Source organism: Melanerpes formicivorus, unplaced genomic scaffold (assembly GCF_026170545.1).
Source record: "Melanerpes formicivorus ecotype bairdi unplaced genomic scaffold, bMelFor1.0.p_v2 SCAF_8, whole genome shotgun sequence".
NCBI lineage: Eukaryota > Metazoa > Chordata > Aves > Piciformes > Picidae > Melanerpes > Melanerpes formicivorus.
Window position 1 is genome coordinate 15,199,642 of NW_027142360.1, and position 22,297 is coordinate 15,221,938.

The 22,297-nt window shown below is 36.2% G+C and overlaps 1 protein-coding gene across 2 annotated transcripts in view; it reads right to left on the reverse strand.

Moving 5' to 3' along the window:
• The window catches only part of IGF1 (insulin like growth factor 1), a 63,663-nt gene extending 43,519 nt beyond the window's left edge, over positions 1–20,144 (reverse strand). Inside the window, exons 1-2 of one of the 2 annotated variants that reach the window (XR_010987802.1) lie at positions 19,862–20,144; positions 15,339–15,495 (exon numbers count right to left, since the gene is read on the reverse strand). Coding sequence is in view for 1 of the 2 variants with exons in the window: in XM_068142261.1 (XP_067998362.1) it covers positions 15,339–15,495; positions 19,862–19,924 (220 nt within the window). In the remaining variant the exon portion in view is untranslated. The remainder of the gene's footprint in view (positions 1–15,338; positions 15,496–19,861) is intronic. The other variant, XM_068142261.1, reaches the window with a different exon arrangement.
• Positions 20,145–22,297: the final 2,153 nt, after the last annotated feature.

Genomic DNA, 22,297 nt, shown 5'->3' on the forward strand with positions numbered 1-22,297 from the left:
AGAACAAGTCTCAAGTAACCTATGAACTTTGTGCCATATACGTGCAGTAAGCCGAGGGCCTGCTGGGTTGATCTACTTAACTGGCCAATAAGTTTTATATAACTGTTACTGTATTGTTTTAAAACTGTTTGAGGGATTCTCTGCAGTGCTATGACATACATTAACTCCTATTTTGAAAGTAGTAGCCAATTTTTATCCCTCATATAAACAGATCTATTTTTATTGTATTTACTGAACAGTCCTCCTAAGTCTAATCGGCTATTACCTATAATTTATCATCCTTACTTTAATATGGCATTTTGCTTAGAAGTTTAAATCTTCAAGTGGTTTACTTATGTATAAAGAAGCTTCTAAAAAAATAGTGTTTGGATGGATCTGAATGGTTACCTGAGTCAGGGGATTTCAAAAGCATTTTAAGGGTGCATAAATATCATTGCCTCATTTTCACACATGATGAAAGTAAGACAAATACAGATAAAATTGGCTCGTTCAAGGTTATGTTTGCTTGTTAGTTCCAAAGCTAGAAATAGTCATAGCCCTTCCAGCTGCTTTATTCTTTATCTATTGCCTATCTACAGAAGCACTTGGTCTGTCCTCTGAAATATGAAAGGTGAGAGGGAGTTTACACCAATTAGGCTTCTCATACTTTGAAGTCTTATTTCTGGATTCATGGATTGCACAGAAAGGGGCTGTGTTATTCCAAGTTGTGTAGTGCTGGACTCATGCATTTCAACATCTCACCATGGCTTTTTATGGGTGCAAATTTTATAAATATATATTCTGTATGTATGAGAACTTGGTTAGCAACAAGATCATCTTATGCAACACTTATAGAAATCGAGAGCCTGTGGGTTTAATACTAGTAGTAATCTGTGTCCAGAATTCTTGTGCACTTTAGGCAGCAGTTACAGTTGCCAAGTGTTGAAAGACCAGATGATGATATTGTTGTGACCAGAGAAATTAATGTCCTTTTATCTTTGCCAAAGAAGCTGTAATTCAGTCTCCCATAGATGATGGTGTTGTATGGGGCACATCATCCCTTATCTGGTGAAAGTACAGCCTCAAAACTAAATGAATACTATGCAGGTTATGGTGTATAGTAAGCCTTTATTTCGTATTTATATGTGTCAGTGGTCTCAGTGGATTATTAAGAAATCAGTGGCTACATTACAGCACTGCTGATGACTATGATCACATAAAGGGACAATCAGTCCAACACAATGCCTCTGGTTTACAGCTCCACTAAACTGATGTTCTAAAAGGACAGGTAACAGATAACACCAGCTAATGCCTGCTACATGTCCCTTGAGGCAAAGGGTACGTGTCATTACCTTTTCTAGTACTTGGCAAACCTGAATTCTGTTTATCACCAGCAACTTGGCAACAAAAAGTATTCCTGGTCAGTGCTTTGCTGCTGCCATGCACAGCAGCTGCTCTGGAATTTCTGCAGCTCTCAAGAATGAGGCAATTCTGGTCACTCTAGTGAGAGCAGAAAGAGGTTAATGATTCTCATGAAGGGTGCTTACTTTGGAAGAAAAGGAGATTAGGCCCAGTTTCTGCTACATGCTGTTCTTCATAGGTTATATCTGTCAGGCCTGATCTGTAGTAAGTAATCTTGGGCTGCTAGAACATCTATTCAACAATTTGGGAGTACTATCCTCATTGTGGACTGCATACATTTAGGTGAATTGTGACCATTTATAATGTAGTAGGTCAAGTTTAATGTCCATTAAAATGGTCAAGATTAGTTCTTTTACCAGACTATATTACTATGAGTTATATTGGTGACGAAACCTGTTATTACAGTATCTGTTGTCTGAGTCCAAGATTCCAGTGTTAACATTGGCTTAACAAGCTTTACATTTTCTTTTCTCATTATAAAAAAATATAAGGAGCTCATATTTCAAAATAAATCTTTTGAACTGGTCTTTACTTAACATCTGACACAGCTGAGACTTTAAGCCACTGAATGCACATATAATGCATTTTTAAAAGTGACATTGCTATGGTTATGAGTTACACAACAACATGATGTCAGCCCTCTGATTGGTGCCATGGTATTTAGCAATGCCACTTGGACAGGAAAGTTCACACACAGAAGCCTGTCCAACAGTTCTAAGAATTTTATATCTTTTGAAGTATTCAGTATATTTCTTTATGTGCTGAAGCACTGGCCTTCCAAACTCTTGTTTTTATTTTCCATCAGTCTCAGTGAACTTGAGGTCATCAGATTGCTTGCTTTCTCACTGGCTGCACTGAAATCAAGCAGCTATTAGCTATGTTACTAGAGTTTAAATGTGTCTAAAAAGAATTTAAAGCAGTATTAATGTTTTAAACCAGAATTATGTCTCTGCTTTCAACAAGGCACTAGGATGTAACACAAACCAGAGGCTCTGGTGGTGTCTACCAATACATCACAAAATTACTTGAATGAATTCTCATCCATTTGGTGGTTTCAACTGACTACCCAAGGATAGATAAGCCTTATTTATGCTGTCATTACTGAGAATATGAAATTACTTATTCCAGCCCAAGTTTAGCATGCAACTCTGAGAGGTGTTTACACAAGCACAGTACTTCATGAACATTTTATAGGGCTTTTCGGTCCCACCTTTCATGAGTCCATTCATTATCTGAAATGGAAAATAAATATTTTAATGGTCTTTTCAAATTGTTAACCTTTTCATCAAAAAAATCAGATCTGCTGACCAAGAGAGTTCAATCATCTAAAATTTTAAATGATTCTGCACTGAATTCTATTTATCACCAGCCACTTGGCAACAAGAACTATTCCTGGTCGGTGCTTTGCTACTGCCCTGCACAGCAGCTGCTCTGGAATTTCTACAGCTCATAAGGATGAGATCATTCCAATGAAAGCAGAAAGAGGCTAATGATTCTTTGGAAAGGTACTTAAATTTGAATAAAAATAGTGAAAGATTACGTTACTTTTGTTTCCAGCTCTCATGGCAAAAATGATTTGTGAGCTCAGGTAGGACAGGGTATGTGCCGAAGTTGCTTTTGAGCAAGTGATACATTTGCAGTAGCCATCTGTATTTTCCTTGTTTCCTCATTATGAAAAGAAGAAACAACTTTCCTGTATCCCCAGGTTAAATTCATTGACGTTGGTATTCTGCTCTGAGCACACAAAGTACTAGCAGAAATGCTGAAATGGTGCAAAAAAATCCTTGCATCTCCAGCTAATATGCATTTACTAGGGGAAAACAAAAAAAGAAACTGTTTTCCTGGGAAATTGTAGGGTATAATATATTTGTTTGCATGCTGCAATCAAATACTACTATAATAGGCACTCTAGAAGAGTTTATGAGGAAAATATTAATCTGTATTGTCTGTAGCATTCACGTCTTGGAAGTCAATAGGGTAAAAGAGCACCCATTAAGCAGGGAAGAGAGAATAAACATTTGAATGTTTTTTTTCCCTTTTCCCAAAAAGTGTGCATACTGCATAACTACAAATACAATTTTTGTAAAAGACTGCAATAACTTACCAATGGACTGCATCATAACATAAAACCGATCGGTCTGTGATCAAAATGAAGGCTAAGATTCTCTGATTTTTAAGAGATTTGTTAGAACACAGCTGAAGCCAAGAGTCCCACCATTAAAATCTTTAGTTTGAGTTGCAGCACATCTTTAAAGAGGTGTGTTCAATTCATACATTCCTGAATTCTTTGCAGTTAAACAAACTAATACTTTTTCATTAAACCTACAGATTCTTTTACCCTGAGTAGCACAATATATGTAGAATTACGCAGTAAATTTAGGTGGTGTCAGACGGTCTCATTGCTATAGAGACTATTTCGAAGTCACAAGTACAAACTTCAAAATAAGGTGCCTTAAAGAAGTTTGAGGTATTTTAAATTATAAGACAAAAAAAAAAAGGAGAATACAACAAAATATTCATTGTCTGCAACTTCCTGCAATGATTATAGTTTTTCTGATCTTCAATCGTTATCCCATATTGTTTATATACCATGTTTAGGCTTTGGCATCTTGCAAATAAGGTTAGTAGAAAGGTAGCATTTGCAGTACTTATTAACCAATGTCTGTTCCAAAATGTCTCTTAGAATATTATTCAGCCTTCATTATTTTTAGCTCACTTGGGAAATTATTAGCTTTCATCTGATGCCTCACATATTTATGCTAGAAATAAGAAGATTTCATACTAAGCGTATTAGTATGTTTAACGTCAGAGAGGAAGCCAAGTCATTATGCCAATTCTTATTTTAAGGAGCTTTTAATAATGATAGCTTCTTCACAACTAGTCAATAAGGTCCATAAGCAAAATTTCTGCATGTATCAAAGGACCCTGCCTTGTATTTCCAAAGATACTGGAGGTGGCTAAAAACACAGGCATATGTCCAGAAGGATTAAAAAAACCCAGCTGCATAGATCAGCTTATCACCAGTTTCAGTGGAAATTAGACACCTGACTGCTTCTGAAAAATCTCTTGACTGTCCACCTGCCTCTTCAGTGCCTAAAAACCATTGGCAATCTGCCCTTTTTTTGCCTTCAGGAGTCTCCAAGGTCTGACTGAGTTTTCATGAGACATGTTCTAATTGTTGAAAATCGATTAAGACTTGTACAAAGTTTGTTTTTTAAAACATAGCTGTTTACATGCCATAAACCCAAGACCAGTTTAGGCACTTCAGCAAACAAGTGTTTGCTGATATAAAGAACTGATAGAAATTTGGACTGCGAATTGTAGATTAACATCAAAATTGCACTACAGACCTTTCAGGTTGGTTTGAATGAATGCTAAGAATGAGGATTTTTTTAATGTACATATAACTTTTTCAAATCAGGCACAAGTAGTATCTACAGATTGTTCAAAAGAGCCTCTATTTACTATATTTTAATACAGAAGGAGAAATATCAGAAGTTCTTCTGTCAGTCCTAAGGAAATACATGGCTAGTTAGAAATCTGTGGGAATCCAGTCAATGGAAATGTTTATGGTGTAATGATGCCTATGGCCAAAAGACCTAGGAAAATCAATGATCAATGTTTTCTTTAGTGAGCATAGACAATTCCTCAACTAACTCACAATATCCACAGTGCACTGAGCCGAAGCCTATTGAAGTTAACAGAAAACTTTGAGTAAATGTCCATAGACTCATGATTGTGGATTATGAAGTGAAGAAACTCCTGGACAGGGCCAGTCTGGATTATTAACATCACTCTTTTCCCCTTCTTTGGTACCATCTTTGCCCTTCTTTATTATATTATGTATCAGCTTTTTCTGGACAATAGGTTTTTCCTCTGCCAAATACACTTCCCCCCCCCCCCCCCCCCCCCTTTTTAAATTTTATACATTATATCCTAAAAAACCAACAAGGGCACTCCCACCTGTTTCATAATCCAAAGATAATCTTTTTGCTTTCAAAATCTGTTGCAGGTTATTTAATTCTTGATGAGGGATTCAAGCCTGATTTATTAAAAATAAATTTGATCTTTTTTTTTTTTTTTTTTTTTTCCACAGATCTAAGCTTTATCTGTTTCATACCAGAATATAAATGTATATTTGTAAAGAGCAGCAGAAAAGCAGCTGGTGTTCCCCACAAACAGAACACATTAGAGAACATTAAGGAATGCAGTTCTCTTTGTTGTGGTTCTGTACTGTTTCTGTATTGCCTTGGATGACTGGAGGAACTGAAGCAAGGAAGATAAAAGGACTTTATGCTGTTGATGCAACTCATTCATTGGCTGACAACCTAAGTCAGGGTTCTGTCCTACTCCAGTCATATTATTGATTTTATAGGTGAAATCTTTAGGTGAGCAGTAGCTATTTTTTTAATCTTCAAATTGCCAGAGTATCTCAAGCTGTATGCCTGTTGCATCACTATCTGAAAACCGTACTTGAGCACCATACTTTCTCCATTCTAAGAGAGAAAATGCTTCTTTAATGATGACTGATATTTAGACATCACTCTAGATTTTAATTATTATTGTCTCAATTTGTTAAGAAACTGCTGGGCCATGCATATTCATAGGAACAGAAACTAATCTGTGTGACCAGCAGTGTAAAAAATTGCTTCATTGTTTATGCATGGATAAGTGCACCTTTTCTCATTATGCAGGAGTTAAACATGAAGGAGAGTTATTTATTATGGCATGTAAGAGTATATACTATCTATTACATCAAGAAAGAAAACCCTTCTACTTTTACTGTCCCAGAGGGGAGTGCTTTCTCTAGCAGGAGTCACACTTAAATCAGACTACAGCCTGCAAGTTCTTAAAGGCCAATGGAGCAACTTTAACTGGTGCTACCTGCATGAGGCATATTCTGGGTCTTGTCTTAACTGTATTATATGATGGCAGCTTCAATAAGCATGGATTTGCTTTGATCTAAAATGTGGTCCACATGAATGCACCCTTATGTCCACAGTGAATTCCACTGTGTAGAATTTCACCTCTGAGTAGAGGGTCCTTACTCAACTGACTTAACTAACTTAAGGATACAATCACCATACCTTCCTTGCTTAATTTAGTAGAGAAGGAAAAGTATGTCCTATAGGATATTCAGAACTTAATGAAAGTTCTGAAAATTTCATGTTCCTTTCACTCATTGCAGAATAAGTTTGAGTGGGCTTCTAACTCAGATACCTTATTTAAGTGCCCAAAAGTAGATGGAATGGATCTGAACCAGAATCTCCTTGTGTATGTTGGATCAATCTCTGTTTAGTCACTGTTATTCAGAAGGTTCAGTCTGTGTGTGGATAAATGAAAATTATCACAGATAGTCTGTCTAGAAAGAACTGAATTTAAGCCTTTCATCTGAAAAGAGATGAAAGGTACAATAGAGTACACAACACAAAATACAAAAGGGAATTTGCCTAATACATTTATCCTTCTCTGTATGAATCATGCAAGTGTGAAAACACCACCTATTCCTCCTACATCTCTATGCTCCTTAAACAAAAAGAAAAAAAGAGGAAGAAAGAAAGAAAGAATGCCACCAAAAAGTGTCAGAAAAGAATACTGTGATATTATTGAATTCCAAGAGTGCAAATTATTTCAGTAGTACCACTGTTTTCCTTCAGTGCCCATTAATTTTGAATAAAACGCCGGAAACAATTAGGAATAATCCAAAAGTGTTCTAAAAACAAAGCTATATGGTATTTCTGAATTTAACCTTAGCTATATATTTTGAGAACAAACATGGCTATTATTCATGACATGTATTTGCCAATAATACATCTGATTAAACTAGGAAAATTAGACATACTATCAGTAGCTTGCTCCCAAATTACACAAGGAGAAATTAGATACATTTTCAGTAGCTTGCTCTCAAAATCTCTTCAGTCTATGAGTCACCAGATTCTTCCTGCCAAACTAAATATGTCTGTGAAAGGCTGGAAACTTTAATGGAAAGAAACATAAAACTTGAAATACGTAGGAAAAACTAAGTTTTTTCATGGAAGATCTGTTGACTAGTAATTCAGGAATTCAGGGGATGTAGAAACAAATTATTACATCTTACTTGTCTACAGAAGTTTCAAGGTATGAAATGCATTCAATTTAAACCTGCTGTCTTAACCTAAAATAGGTGTCCTTGTTAGCTTTCATGTAACCTCAAGTAATCAACAAAGACATGCAAAAAGAAATAGAAAAATTTTGTTACAATAGTAGAAACTTTTATCCAGTCAATTTGATGGAGCTGAGTTAAAAGAAACCTTCAGTACAGTTAATGCAAGTCTGAAAAGAATCCCTCTGTTTTTAGTTAGAAGTAGTATACATAGTTCCACACAGCCATGAAATCTAGCTAGGAATCTAATCTTTTCAGATCCACAAACTTAACAACTTCTTTTCTACCACGTCCTATACCACACTTATACTTTTTCTACATTTGTACACACCAAACATTAAAAAATATTCTTTAGAGCACAGACTTGTTGTAAAATGTGTGCTTAATTTAAACTTTAGTAGGATATGGATGTTAATTAACATTCATTTGAAGTCTAAACATTTTGCCGTTTATAGAAGCTGTGGGTGTTACTCAAGTGCTTACTTGTTTGGAGATAGAGATAGTATTGGTAGAATATTTATTTTCAGAAAGAAAACAGTTTTGTTCACTGAGCTGGATTGAGTCAGAATGGTCTGAGTCAATCCCTTCCTTTTTCTGCATTCTGAGCAATGTGTCAGTTTCTGCCTAACACACAGAGACACAAACAGTATAAACATAGTTCTATATATTAAATAAAACTTTACATATATATATATATATATATATATAATTTCAGGCTTGGGTGTAAGACATAATTCTGTAATGGAAGTGCTGTAAGAGGACACTCTTCCCCTACTTCCACACTTTCATGGCCACATAAAGAAGCAAAAGTCTGTTGTCTGGAGGTTTTCTCTTACTCTAGAACAGTTTTATTACCTAGATGGGAAAACTGGGATCACACCTAGGTTTCAAAAGTAAGATGGAAAATATATTCATATGCTGTAGACTCAGAAAAAAAGAAACACCACTCCAACAAACAGAGAAAGAGATGAGTTCTAAATTGTTTATTTGATAAAAGTTTGATTTGATTCCAATTTCACTAGCAAAAGATTTAACAGGAGGCAAACATACAGAGTGGAAACTCTTTTGTAAGATCAAGAACATTACAAGTACATAAAATTTTACTGTACAGGATATTCAATCAGAAAATGCAGTAAGTATCTCAGACTTACATCTGATTTTGCAAGAATTTGGCTTTACTAAGGAATTAAAAGCAGTTTTCTAAGGAATTCCAAACCAGTTTTGCAGGAACCAGTCTTGGAGAAGCAACCAGAAATTTAACCTGAATGTTGCTCAGATAAAATTGGGGAGATAAGCTCACCTGTGTAATTTGCCTAATGCTTAAGGAAATCTGAAAAGATTTCACTTTTCTTACCCTGATGCAGAAAGAAAAACAATTTATCCTATTGCTCTGAAAGTTATGCCTTAACCAGTGCCTAAGGTATTGCCTATTGGTCAAAACAAACATTTAGTATTTAACTGGATTCATTTTTTTTAAACTTTTACTTAAAATGACAATGCAAAGTTTTCCCTAAGTTGGAGTGATCCACGGGTGAGTATATGCTATGCTCCTCCAAAGGCTATAGGCGTGTGAGAATTCTTGTCCTCAGAACCTCAGTCACTATGTCTTTCATTACTTAAGAATTAGACTCAGTACCAGTACTTTGGGCTGTATCTTTTGTGTGGTGATCTGGCACTAAATGCACCATGAACAAACAATAAGTAAATGGGGTGGTGTTTGATTTTTTAAAACTTTACTTTTATTTTTGGCATGGAAGTTCCTGTGTTTATTGCCAGATATAAATTTAGCATGAATTCTCCAACAGGTATACATTTGATGTATGTCTTTTGTCTTGATTTCTAGACTGAGAAAATACTTATCTGTGGGCTACCCCTTCCATTGGTTGCCACGTTTTTGAACCATTCAGCCTGTATCATAGGGAAATATTGAGATTTAGGTTATGGCTTAATAAACAAGTTCATCCTTTTTTAGCAAAGCTTTGACATGAAAATGGCTTTACATCTGTATTTGATTTTCAGTGGTGTGAGAGGTTCAAAACATATATAAGAGATGAAGTGCTGAATAAATTCTGGAGAAATGGCTGTATGAACTTCCAAGCCCAAGCAGTTAGGGCAATCTAGTTGAATTAAGAAACTATGTTGTTCTGCTAAACTGAATAATTTGCTTTGTGATTCTTCCTGCAGTAGATCAAATATTGCAAATCCATTATTGATACCAGAACGAATTAAGTGGTCCATATGCAAAGGTTCTGGCCAATTGTATAAACCATATGTGAGAATGGAAGCCAGTGAAGGGTTCTTGGTATTTAAGATTCAGTGGAAAATACGAGGGGCAGATATGCCAAGGATTAATGCTGATCTTGCCAAGTGCTTCTTTGAATTACTTTATCCAATATGAGACTAAACAACGTATTAAGTACACATATAGCAGTTAGGGAATCAAATGTCAAATAACAGCTTTCTGCAATTTGAGACTAAATTTGAAACTTGGTCTAGTGCAAACATCATAAAAAGCTTTAGCATCTCTAACATCTAGCAGTTAATAAGGACACATAAATTGAACTTCTGGAGAGACTGTACTTGTTTGGTTTTGGTAGTAGGCACTTTTTGCAGGGATGTTTCTTGCTGAAATTTTGATCAATGCTTTGCTTCCAGCCACCTCATTAAAATTACCATTACTACTACACTGCCTCTTAATGAAAAGGCTGAAAAATTGTGAAATCCTTGGTGATCTGAGAATTAGCTGTAAAGAAGACCTGTTTGCAGAGCCTAAATTTAGTATGTTTTAGAGGCTAAATCCTCCTAGTCTCGCTGTGTGATCCATGGAGAAAGAAGGTGGAAAATCTCTGTCATTTAAGAGGTAACTTAAGAAGCTTAGCCTCACTAAACTAATGTTAGCCTTTATGAACTCTCTCTAGCCTTTCTTAATGTGGTAAAAAAGGACAAAATTCTTTCAGAGACAGGTTTATTTTTAGAGAACTTTCTCAATTATTACTACCAGAGGCAACAGAGCACATGTCAAACTTATCCATCAGTAATTTGACTATGTAGTAACACCATTCCAGGGGCCAAAGCTATCTTTTTCCTTACAGAGGTATACCAATAACTGTGCTTATAGTCTTGCTTCCCTAAGTACTGACCCTGCAGACCTGGCTAAAGTATGTCTTAGTTCCTTTCCAGGCTAGCTTTCCTGTAAGAAGTAAGGAACCTGGGAATAAAGATTGAGGAATACACTCAAATCTTCCATGAGTATGGAAGTGGGGCATGAATGGGGCATGTAGCCAGACCAAGGAACTTAAAAATATTCTCAGATCTTGCTGTGTGACCATAGCCAAGATGACCAGCATCTCCTTGCAAAGATTTATAAGACTGTCATTGACACTGGGCAGTGCATGTCCACAGCAGCTTTTTAGCATGCCTCTCCGAGGCTTAGAACATTAACATTTCTCTCCATCAGGGCCACAGGGAGGAACTAATGACTCATAGCTCCTACAGGTATGGAATATGTAAAGAAGTAAGTGCCGTGCAATCTCTTGTAATTATGTTGATAGCTCTGACAGGCCTAGAGACTTTAATAATATTTTAAAAGCAGACTTCCCAAAGTAAACAAGAACTTTTTATGTAATGGAAATGGAAGAAGCAAAACCTAATTGCCTATTGCAATGTCAGTTATTTCCTCCTTTGTAAGGCCGCAGTTTGTCCAATATACCTTAATTCTATAAAGCAATGAGGTCTGATGACAGCTCTGATTACCCAAACCCATGCTTGTTGTCTGATCCTGATTTTCTGATTATTATAAACAGTCTTCTGTTGCACACAGCTGGGGTTATTCCCAAACAATTATGATTGTCTTAGGTTAAAAATTCTAGTATAGCACAAAATCTGTAGATTCTGTAGATCTGTAGATTCTTCACAGTTGCCACAAAGAGCATTAGTCTGGACAGCAGGAAAGCCTGTCTTTTCTTGAATTCACTCTTTTACATATGGAAGCTAGAGCACTGTCCATTCTCTGAAGAATATCAGAGAACTCCATTGTGTTAGGTACCTAAATTAATCTCATTCTTTTCAATGCAAGGTGATGCTTCAGAATGCTCACTGTATGCAGTGTTTTGTTGGTTTTTTGGTGTGGTTTTTTTTGGTTTTTAATATAAAAATGTGCTTTTTAAAATTAATTAAATTGATTGCATGGCTTCAAGCAAGTATTTCCACCTAACTTGGGCTTCAGAAATTAGAATGACTGAAAATATCAGTCATTAGAAATTAGAGAACTATTTCTATATTGACACACATGTATCTTGTTAACAAAACTGGTATCCATTTGTTGGAAAAGATCTATTTTCAAAGGAGAAGAAACTAGATTTAAAAGGATATAGCATTTCCTCCTTAGAGAAAACTGCATTTGTTTTCCTATCTTGTGATCCTAATAGTCCTTAGTAAACAACATGAGGAAGATTGAATGATTGTCCATGCAATTCAGCTTGTATGAAGAAAAGAATAATCAGTTTTAAAAAAATCAATCTACAACTAAATTGCTGTGATAAGATCATACTACTTCAATAAAATTTCCCCCCTCCTGTGTTATGGCTTCTGTGAGTTTCCTATATTTAGTTCCTGTAGTTTGTCCATTCATCTTTTCCAACAATCTCTGCCCCTAGGAAATTGCTTTGTAATAGCAGTGGCATGGTAGACCTTTCTATTGCACTAAAATTTAAACAATCATAGCAAGCATTCCACTTTGCTTCATCACTTTGCTTCCAGTTCTGGGCCCCTCAGTTTAAGAAGGACATCAAGACACTTGAACGTGTCCAGAGAAGGGCAACAAGACTGGGGAGAGGCCTTGAGCACAAGCCCTATGAGGAGAGGCTGAGGGAGCTGGGATTGTTTAGCCTGGAAAAGAGGAGGCTCAGGGGTGACCTCATTGCTCTCTGCAACTACCTGAAAGGTGGTTGTAGCCAGGAAGGGGTTGGTCTCTTCTCCCAGGCAACCAGCACCAGAACAAGGGGACACAGTCTCAAGCTGCGCCAGGGGAAGTTTAGGCTCGAGGCGAGGAGAAAGTTCTTCACCAAGAGAGTCATTTGTCATTGGAATGTGCTGCCCAGGGAGGTGGTGGAGTTGCCGTCCCTGGAGGTGTTCAAGAGGGGATTGGACATGGCACTTGGTGCCATGGTCTAGACATGAGGTCTGTGGTGACAGGTTGGACTCAATGATCTTTGAGGTCTCTTCCAACCTTGGTGATACTGTGATACTGTGGTCACTGTTGAATCCAGAGTTTTTGAGACTAAAGAAACATAACGAGAAGAGTTGTGTTTAAGGGCATCCACTTGTTTAGCTGTTGTCAGGCTCCCTATTGGTTTCTTCTGACATAAGCTGTCAGACAGGAATTTGAGTAGCAGAAGTTCTGCTAGAGAGGTTTTTCTGGATGACAAGTGGCAACAAACTGTTCTTCACTAGAGCATCATGGGAGAGAAAAGCTTTCCAAGAAGTAGCCAGTGCTGGCTGGGGTTAATAGTGACCAAGAGAAAAAGCAGATGTTCTGTTTGGGGATTTATGCAGTGTTCTCCCCTAAAAAAAAAAAAAACCACCCACTTTAAGAAATGTTCCTTGCCAGTCTACCTCACAAAGAAAGTGAGTAGGGGAAACCACATTTGACTTCCTCCTGAAGTCAATGCTTTGTGTGTGGTAAGCAGCTGGGGCATCTCTTCAGAAGCCATAAAAAATTTCCTTTGATAGCTAGGAAGATGGGAAGAGTACATTATATAAATGAAATATTTTTTTCTTCTAGTCCTATCCATAGCCTTATGACTGTAGAGTACGGAGTTTCAATAGAAAGTAACTCAATTATTTCTATCTTCATTTCTATCCACAGCTCCCAAGGAACAGTCAGAATCCTTCACCCTGAATCCGAACCAGGAATTTGACCTCAGTCAAAAAGTATTCTTTATATCTGGAGTCTCTAGTGAAATACAGAGTGACAGAAGCAAAACCTTCCCTCACAGCTATTTCCTGTGCAAGGTAAGGGCAAACATTACCATTGATTATACTTGATGTAGAGGAATAAGAAGTATGAGAATAGAAGGCTTAAAATACAATTTATGCTTACATCATTTTCACAATGGAAGAAAAAAAGCTCACTGGATAGTTACCTCTGCAAATGAGATAGCATTCTTTAAAAGTCCCCAGAAATGAAGCAACGCTTTTAGCTTCCAATAAAATGCTGCAGTCTGTAGCACACTCAGTTTGAAGATCACAGGTTGTTTTACCAATGTTTTTGGATATACTTTTCTATAGTTCTGTATTTTAGATCACACACAAAGAGAATGGACAAGACCAAACTAGATTAAATTGCTGCCTCATGACAGAAGTAGTCAGGTAGAGGACACACATTACTTAGCATCCAAGGGCCACATATAAAAATGACTGTTGAATGTTGCAGTTGCAATCTGTTGCTTACAATAGTGCAGGGTGGTCATTCAATAGTAAAACTGAAATCCAGACTTCCTTAAATCTATTTTTGTTTCAAGCAAGGAAAAAAAACCAACAACTTGAAAGCAGTAACTCCATGAATAGAAATGGAGAGGGTAAGGTCAAAAGATAAAATAAATTAATATAGCTTAGAAGGTAAGAATTATTAGGGGGAAAAAAAAAAAAGAGAATTATTAAAAGAAGATAAACAAAGAAAGCTGGGCTGTACAAAGAATATAGGAATGGATAGGAAAAAAACCCTCTTCAGTAAATTACTTATCTTTATAGCCTAAACACCTCATTTATTATTTCTTTTTTTCCAGTTATACTCTCGTTTGGAAAGGTAACTGAGGCCTAGAAGGAGATGTAGCTTCATGGACTTCAGATAAGCATGTATTATTAATAAAAGTAAACACTAACTTACAGTGGCTCTAAAAGCACAAATTCTTGCATGTTTTGAATAAACATATTAATGAATGATTTCAGAATTAATATATTCCTAGCTGAAAGTTTCATTAACTTAGGGCTCTTTAAGTAGCAAATAGCTGAATATGAGAAATAGATTTCTATTAGCTGCAAGTTGTGTATTCCTTATCTTGACAGTGCTCGCAAGAAGGTATGAAGATAAAAGAGCTACTTATCTAACCACTGCAGCTTTGCATAGTCTAAAACAGAAGGAGACATGTTGTGATATTCAATTCTAAAGTGTAGGTCTTGCTCCAAAAGTTAGATGAATAGTAATATGTCTGTGCTAACGCAGACTTCATTTTGTGTGTTGTCTGTACCAGTGTTAATTATTGTTATCTCACCATGCATGAACTTCCCTTCACCTACATTTAACTGACTAAGCATGTGAATACTTGGATTGTGGTATCTTTCTGCTTTCTGCCTTCCAGCTTTACATTTTTTTCAAATCAGATGTTGAAGCTTAGTATGTTTTTAACATGACGCAGCGTGTACCTAAATTGTTTATAAATTAAGAGGTACATGCAGTTCTGCCCTATGAATATCTTGGGTCTAGTATGTGGTTTCATTCATTTAATTTCAGTGGCAGGTTAGCAGAAAGCACTGATACAGCAGATGGAATAGCAGCAGATGGAAAGTGGTTAAAACTAAATTTGTCAGAAACTCAGAAAGGCTGAACATAAGTCACAGCTTTATTCTTTACTGAGACTTCATGGTCACTGAAGGTTTGGATATCTCCAAGACAGAGGATGCTAGTCATACCTGGCAGCCTGGTTTGATAATTTCTAAGCTCACTTAGAGCAGTTGCAGACTCCGGTGGATTACATGAAAAAGTTTAGCAGTTGAATGAAGCAAAGAGTTGACTTACTGAAGTAAAAGCCTCTGTCTCCACACACAAACTGAAGAGCATCAACCAGCTCAGCACCACAGAGTGTTTCTGGGCCAGCAGCAGCAGAACTGGTTAAGGTAAGCAAACACAGGCCAAGGTAGAAGAAATGAATGTAGGACACAGTGTGCATCTTCACCTGCCAAGGAAGCAAAAGCAGTGTCAGATTTTCCCAACAGAGTCCTAAAGAAAATGATTCCTGCACCCTTGTGAGCTGAGAATGAGTATGTATTGTAAATTGTTAGACAACAAACACAATATTAGGAAATGCCTCACCATAATTTTGCAACTTCCTACATATTTCTAGGCCATGTGTTTTGCCAACTGATCATGTCCTTTGGAGAATTTTCTTTCACATTCACCCATAGTTAGAGAACTTTGTAGCAACTATCATTTATAGTTGCTCCTGCAAAAAGAGAATATGGAAGAATGTAGTAGATATGCAAGAGGAAGTCAGAATAATAGGAGTAAGGAAAACTAGATAATATTGAGTTATTTTGTCTGAGACCAATAGGCTGAAATGGAATATGATAGTTCCATGTCAAAGTATTGTGGGAGATGGAGGTGACATATGACAAAGAGTTATTCACACTGAAGACCAGCATTGGCACAGGAATAAATGGTTGTAAATTGGATTGAAAGAAATTTGGCACAGTAGGCAAAGGATTCATAATTAGTACTCCATGCTTCTCCAGCCACCTTAAAAATGGAAATACCAGGACAAAGCAAAAGAAGTTTCAAGGCAGTTTGCCAAAGTTACAGAAGAGTTGGTATAGGACATTCCACATTAGGGGACCATGCTGAAGGATTCTTACAGTTCTCTGTTACTAGCATTCAAGAAATTAAGAGGAATACTAGCAGGAGTGTTAAGGATTTGTATTTTTACTTGATGGAAGCTACTATACTTTCACTGACCTCCTCCATATCCTCTCAGTCAGGTTGGACTATAAAGTATCCACAGAGGTGATAATTCTTTCCTCAGTTACATTTGGTTACAGACTACCTTTATCCTGACTTATGACTTAAAAAAGGCCAGTCTTCAGTGAGTGTAAATTTGTACCACTCTGTTTATCCATTTCCTTTTATATCAATTTATATTGAACAAAGATCTTACCCAATAACTCAAAGAAGATGGCATTATTTAAAAAACAAACAAAAAAAATAGGAAAAGCTATTTATGTTTAATTGCAAGACAGTGAAGACTGTGCTTAATGCATATTCTGAACTCATTTACATCAAAAATGCTAGTTTCAAAAGGTGTAAATCTGCATTTAATTTCATTACCTCTCAAGGTTACCATTAGTATTGCAGTCAGGTAAGAAGTTACATATCTTTCTTGCACATACAGTTAACCTTGGCTTTAAACTGTTATGCATTAGCAGACTGGTGGAAAGTAATTGGAGTAAAATGATTAATCTTCTCTGAAGTTTCTTTCAGGGACCATTTAATCTTATTTTTTTTTCACTGCACTTCTGAAACAACAATGAAATTATCTATTGTCTGCTCACATGGGATCTGATTCAGTGGGTTATTGAGCCTTTTCTAGTCAATAGTTTTTAAGAATTCTTATTTTCTTGGCAAGAGATCTTAGCACCTTGCTGGATGTGTCCCCTACTTCAACTTAAGTCAGAGCCAAGTAAGAAACAATACTATAAATAAGTCAGAATTTATCCCCACTTTATTCCTAATATTTTCATTTGAAAATAGTGAACAAATCTAAATCCCATGATATATCACAAAGAAAGGAATAGTTATTTTCCCATGCACAAGAATCTTGAGCCAACTTTGTCATGCAAAGATCAACAAGCTTTAATGCATTGACTTCAATGGGCAGATGGAGGAAGATCAGATTATAAATGAGTGATGGTAACATGAAGTACTATTTCCCGTAATGATTCTATATCTCATCAGTATAATTTTTTTTCCCTTGCCATATTTTTTTCATTTCTAAGTGTGATGCACCTGCAGGTTAAGATGGTTTCCAGTTCTGAGGAGGTGAAGATGTTTAACACACCACCTCAGGAGGCTGAAACACATTACAAACACAAGCACATTATGTATTTAACAATTTGTTCCTGTATAACATTTAGGCCAGAAACATAAATCACAGAATCATAGAATGGTCTGGGTTGGAAGGGATCTCCAAAGGTCATCTTAGACATTTAACAATTCTGTATTTTTCAATACTTCAGCTGGATTGCATTTTCATATAAATATCAGCACTGAACTGCAATGAAACAGATTATCTACTGTTTTCCCTTTAGTGAAAGCCAAAAAGGCTGCACAGTACAAACCACAGAAAATGTCTAGCTTTATCTCCAAATTTAAAACCAGTCAAGAACTTTCAAACAAGTAAAAACTTTGGGGAAAAGAAAACAGACTCAAATGTTTCTAAGGCTCCATTACTTGTTAAATTCAGTGCTGCTTCATGAAAACTCATTCCAAAACAGTTTAAAACTTTAACGTTACTGCCTCGTTTTAATTAAACATTAGTTGATTGTGATAAAATCAAAGTTCCCATTTATGTGCGAGGAGGATATATTTAAGAAAATACAAAGCTGTAATCCAATATTGCTTCAGGTTCCTTACAAACAAGCAGAGAGCTTGCAATGTCTCCAATTCCCCTAGAAAGTTGAGAGTTTAAAAGAAAAAGCATTGGCATGTGGGTGGGGTTTATTGAAGCATCTAATTACATTTGGAAATTGAATACAGGTTCAGGATGAGCCTGGTTAAGCACTTCTTTTAGTTGCATAGAATGACTGACCATATTTTCACAGCTGGAATTTCCTCTTTTCTTTTTTTTTTTTTTTCTTCTTTTCCTTTTTTTTTCCTTCCCCAGTAAAATAACCAGCTTTTGCTGCATTCCTCTTTTAACAGCCCAGAAGAGTGGCACCACAGAGGAATGCCATGTATGAACACTCTACATCTCTTCTTAGTACTTCTAAATAAGTCCTATTTGTCTAATGAACTACCAGTTGGCATAAGTTGTGCATAAGAATTAATCACATGCTTGCTCATTTTAATAGCATAGGGGAACACCTACAAGAATTCTGAGTGTCTTGAAGGGAGCAACATTTCTATGGGTGGTATATGCTGTAGAAAACAAGAAAAAAAAGGGCAAGAATTATATTTAAAATTAGATTCTGTGTCAGAGAGGCTGATCCTAACCATAGTAGAAGTATGTAATTAGTATGTAATAGCAGCACCCACTACTAATTATTATATAAATACAGCATGTATACTCTAGAATAGATCAAGGTTTAAATGCTGCTAACTTTGATTAGGGAATCTGGGCTACATCCTAACCTTAATCGGTATGTTCCATTGATTCCAAGGGAGCTTGGCAGGATACACCAGCTGAAGAACTAGCACATTACTTTTATGTCTCTTAGTGCTTTGCTCAGTACTTAAAAAAAAACCTCACCTTCCTCTTTCAAGTATATTGGAAGGGACACCTATTTATACACTTGTAGTTTCATCCGCTGCAAATACAGACCTGCTCCTCTGAATCACATTAAGGAATGAGCTAAGTGTGTTTTAAGTAGAAGACACTCTACAAAATAATTAGGCCCAGAGCAATTAAAACAGGAGAATTTTGTCAACTGCGTGAGTGTCCTTGTAAAATATTAAAGAAAATAAGTTCTTGAACAATATAAATTTGCTGATAATGGAACGTTGAAATAGGGCCAGCTGACAGAAACAGAGGTCAATGCACCTAACTGAAGCCAAATTTACTTAAAGACAGTTTATATTAATGTGCAGGAATTATAGGGTCGTAACATGAAACTTCACATGCAAACTTTCCTGAAACAGTCCTTCCTACAAGGGAAAACTTGGAGATGAATATGTAGGGGAATTTCCATTTTCTTTATGTACAATTGCTTAAGCTACACAAATATGCAAGGTCAGCAAGAGGCACAGCTGGTTTCTAATGTAGAAAACAAACTGAACTTCACATTTACTTTTAATTTATGAGAGAAAAAAAAAACAAGTAAGTGCTACAATGCTGCCAGAAAATTGTTGCAGTGACAACATCCCTTAAAAGTTTCCCTGTGAAAGCATGAATATTTTATCTGTAATTCTGTATAATAAAACTGCAGAAACTTAACATGTGAATAATACCTATTTTCCTATAAAATCCTGCACCTGCAAAAAACAGCTAAAAGTTCTTGTTTTCAGAAGCATTAATTAACAATACAGACAATGATGTAATTGGACCTTTTAATAATGACATAACTGAAATATTGCAAAGTTCTCTGAATAGAAGTGAAATTCAAGACATGTATCTGCAATAGTTTACCCTTACAGTTATCTATGTAATTGCAACTATTACATACAGCCATTTTCCAGATCACATAAAATTGCATGTTCAGCAATTTATAAATAATTCTCAGTTCTAAAATAATGCTATTGAAAAGTGCACAATACTCCTCAAACCAGAAGCAGACAATACACAGTAAAATAAAACTGAAAAAAAATTATTTGAAATAGTAATAAAGATTTACCTTCAAGAAATCACAAAAGCAGCACTTAACTAATTGTGTTGAAAGACTGTTGATTTTTTCCATTGCTTCTTAAAAGTGCAAAGTCTGGAAATGAATTTGTTAGCAGTAATGATGAGAAAAAAGAAATCCAGAGAGATGTGAGATGTTGAGAGCAATGTCACATTTCAATATTGAGGACTTTATTCCATTGCGCAGGCTCTATCTGCTCTGATTTTAGCAGTGACAGTGAGATTTAGCAAACAGAAGAGGGATTTAGAGAAAATCCTCACATTTATCTACATTACACAGACACTGTAGACAGGAAACAGCTGGGGGAGCATTTGCCTTCTCTCTCTCTCCCTCTTCTGGCAAAGTTACCGAGTAAGGACTTTTTTGGGCATGGTGACAAATAACATCATACCTTTGCATTTTAAAACTAGAGCACAGAAGCATATTTTTTTCCCTTTAAAAGAATGTGAATTAGTGACTGAGGGGTTAGCAGACAAAAAAGCTTGTGCTGCCATGAAAAATAAGAAACTGTATCCTGGTTAACTTTCAAATGGCTATGTGTGCATTTGCATTCATATGTGTGTGTGTGCGTATGCCTGCATTTCTAATATACAAGAACTTCCATGTGCAAGGGCATTGTATACGTGCTGACATTTGTAAGCATGTAAACATTTTATTTATGCATAGAGGCGCAGGTATTTTATTCACATAGCACAGAAAGACAGGCAGTTAGTTATCTACTTTTTTTTTCTTAATGCATCTTTACGTTGTGAAGCTTGGCAAGCCTGTATGCTGAGTAACAATTAAAACCTCCAACTCTCTTCGCTATTAACCCTAAAATAGCAGTTTGTAATTTGCTAAAAATAACAGAATTGTTGAGTACTACTTGTAAATAGAGCAAAATAGCTTTGTGACCTTTTAACAACCACACAGGAGAAGCCATATCATTTCCTAGAATTTACAGTTCTATGAATATAGTAACACAAGTAGCCCAGTTTGGGGGGTTTCCATAACATTTCTCTTAAATGTGCTGTTCTAGTTATTAAATGATTTGCCCCCCCCTTTCTTGTAGTAAACTTCATAATTACTCTTGATAACAATTTATATGACACTGGGAAAGAAAGAATGCAATGTTGTTTTTTTCTGCAATACCTAACTTTTGCTTTTTTGTTTTACTCAATTATGAGCATATTATAAATAACACCAGCTGGCCAGCAACATGCTCTCACGGGTTATGATGTCATTCAAATCCCTCAACTGTGTTAGTGGCTTGCAATGTGCTCCAAGCCAGCTGTTTTTCTATTTATAATGTATGCTTGCATTTCAATATTTAGCTGTTGAGAATAAAGTTGTGATGCTGTTTTATAGATACAATTTGTACTTGTTACCCTTTGGTTTTAAAAGATGGCATTTAAAAGTAGAGGACTAAGCAAGACTGTAGCTCCAGAGACAAAATGCATGTCACAAATAGTGTATGATTTCCATAAAAGCTGTTGTAGAGCGTTGGATTTTGTTCTTGTCCCCTTCCACACAAGTGAGAGTTGCACGCTGAGGTGCTAGCTGACCTTTATTATTGAAAATAACAATTGAGATCCTCTTAGCCCCAGTCCATTCTCAGTTTTCAGATCCACTTTGAACTACATGGTGCTTGCCAGGCAGAAAGGACACATTTAGTTATTTGTATCCTCCATGAATGGTTGACATTCTGCTCTGTGGAATTTTAAGAGGTATATGCTTAGCTAAGCTGGTTAATCTTTAGAAGAGATTGCTTCTAATGTAGCATAATGGCAGAATCATGGCGGGGGGCGGTTTCAGCTAAGTTTGTTTAGTTCAGGTAATAACACTATTTGAAGTTTTCTAATACACACTTGTACTGCAAATTTATATTTCAATATTCTGGTCTGTTTTGGTCTTCCCTCTGCATTTCAGAATAGTGGCACCATTCTACACATAGCCTGATATAGCCTGCTGCAACTCATGGCACATGTCACCTATTTCACCAGTCTAGCAGAAGAATATGGGAAGAAGAATTATCAAAGTTCTGATATTCAGTGTTTTATACTTTTACAGTACTAAGGATGGGTGTGCATACTTCTGCCTTTTTCTTCTTAAATAACAGAAGGAATCCACTCATTTATCACTTACTCACTCCCTGAGCTTCAAACCCTAGTTTCTTTCCTCACTGCTTGCTTTCTCCCACATTTCACCTTGCATCACGAGAGGAGCGTGCAATAGAAAAGGCAACTTTTGGCTTTCAGGGTAGGCAGAGAATCATCATGTCTACAACAACTGCTAAGCCACTCTGAACTCCTATCCTCATTCCACCCAACTGGATTAAGTTTCTGATACACTTCTTTCTTTTAGTTCTTGTTTTGAAGTGGTATTGTGAAAAGGCAGCAAAAGAGAGAATAGACTCAAGAGATGTTTTGGATAGAATTTTTTAGACTT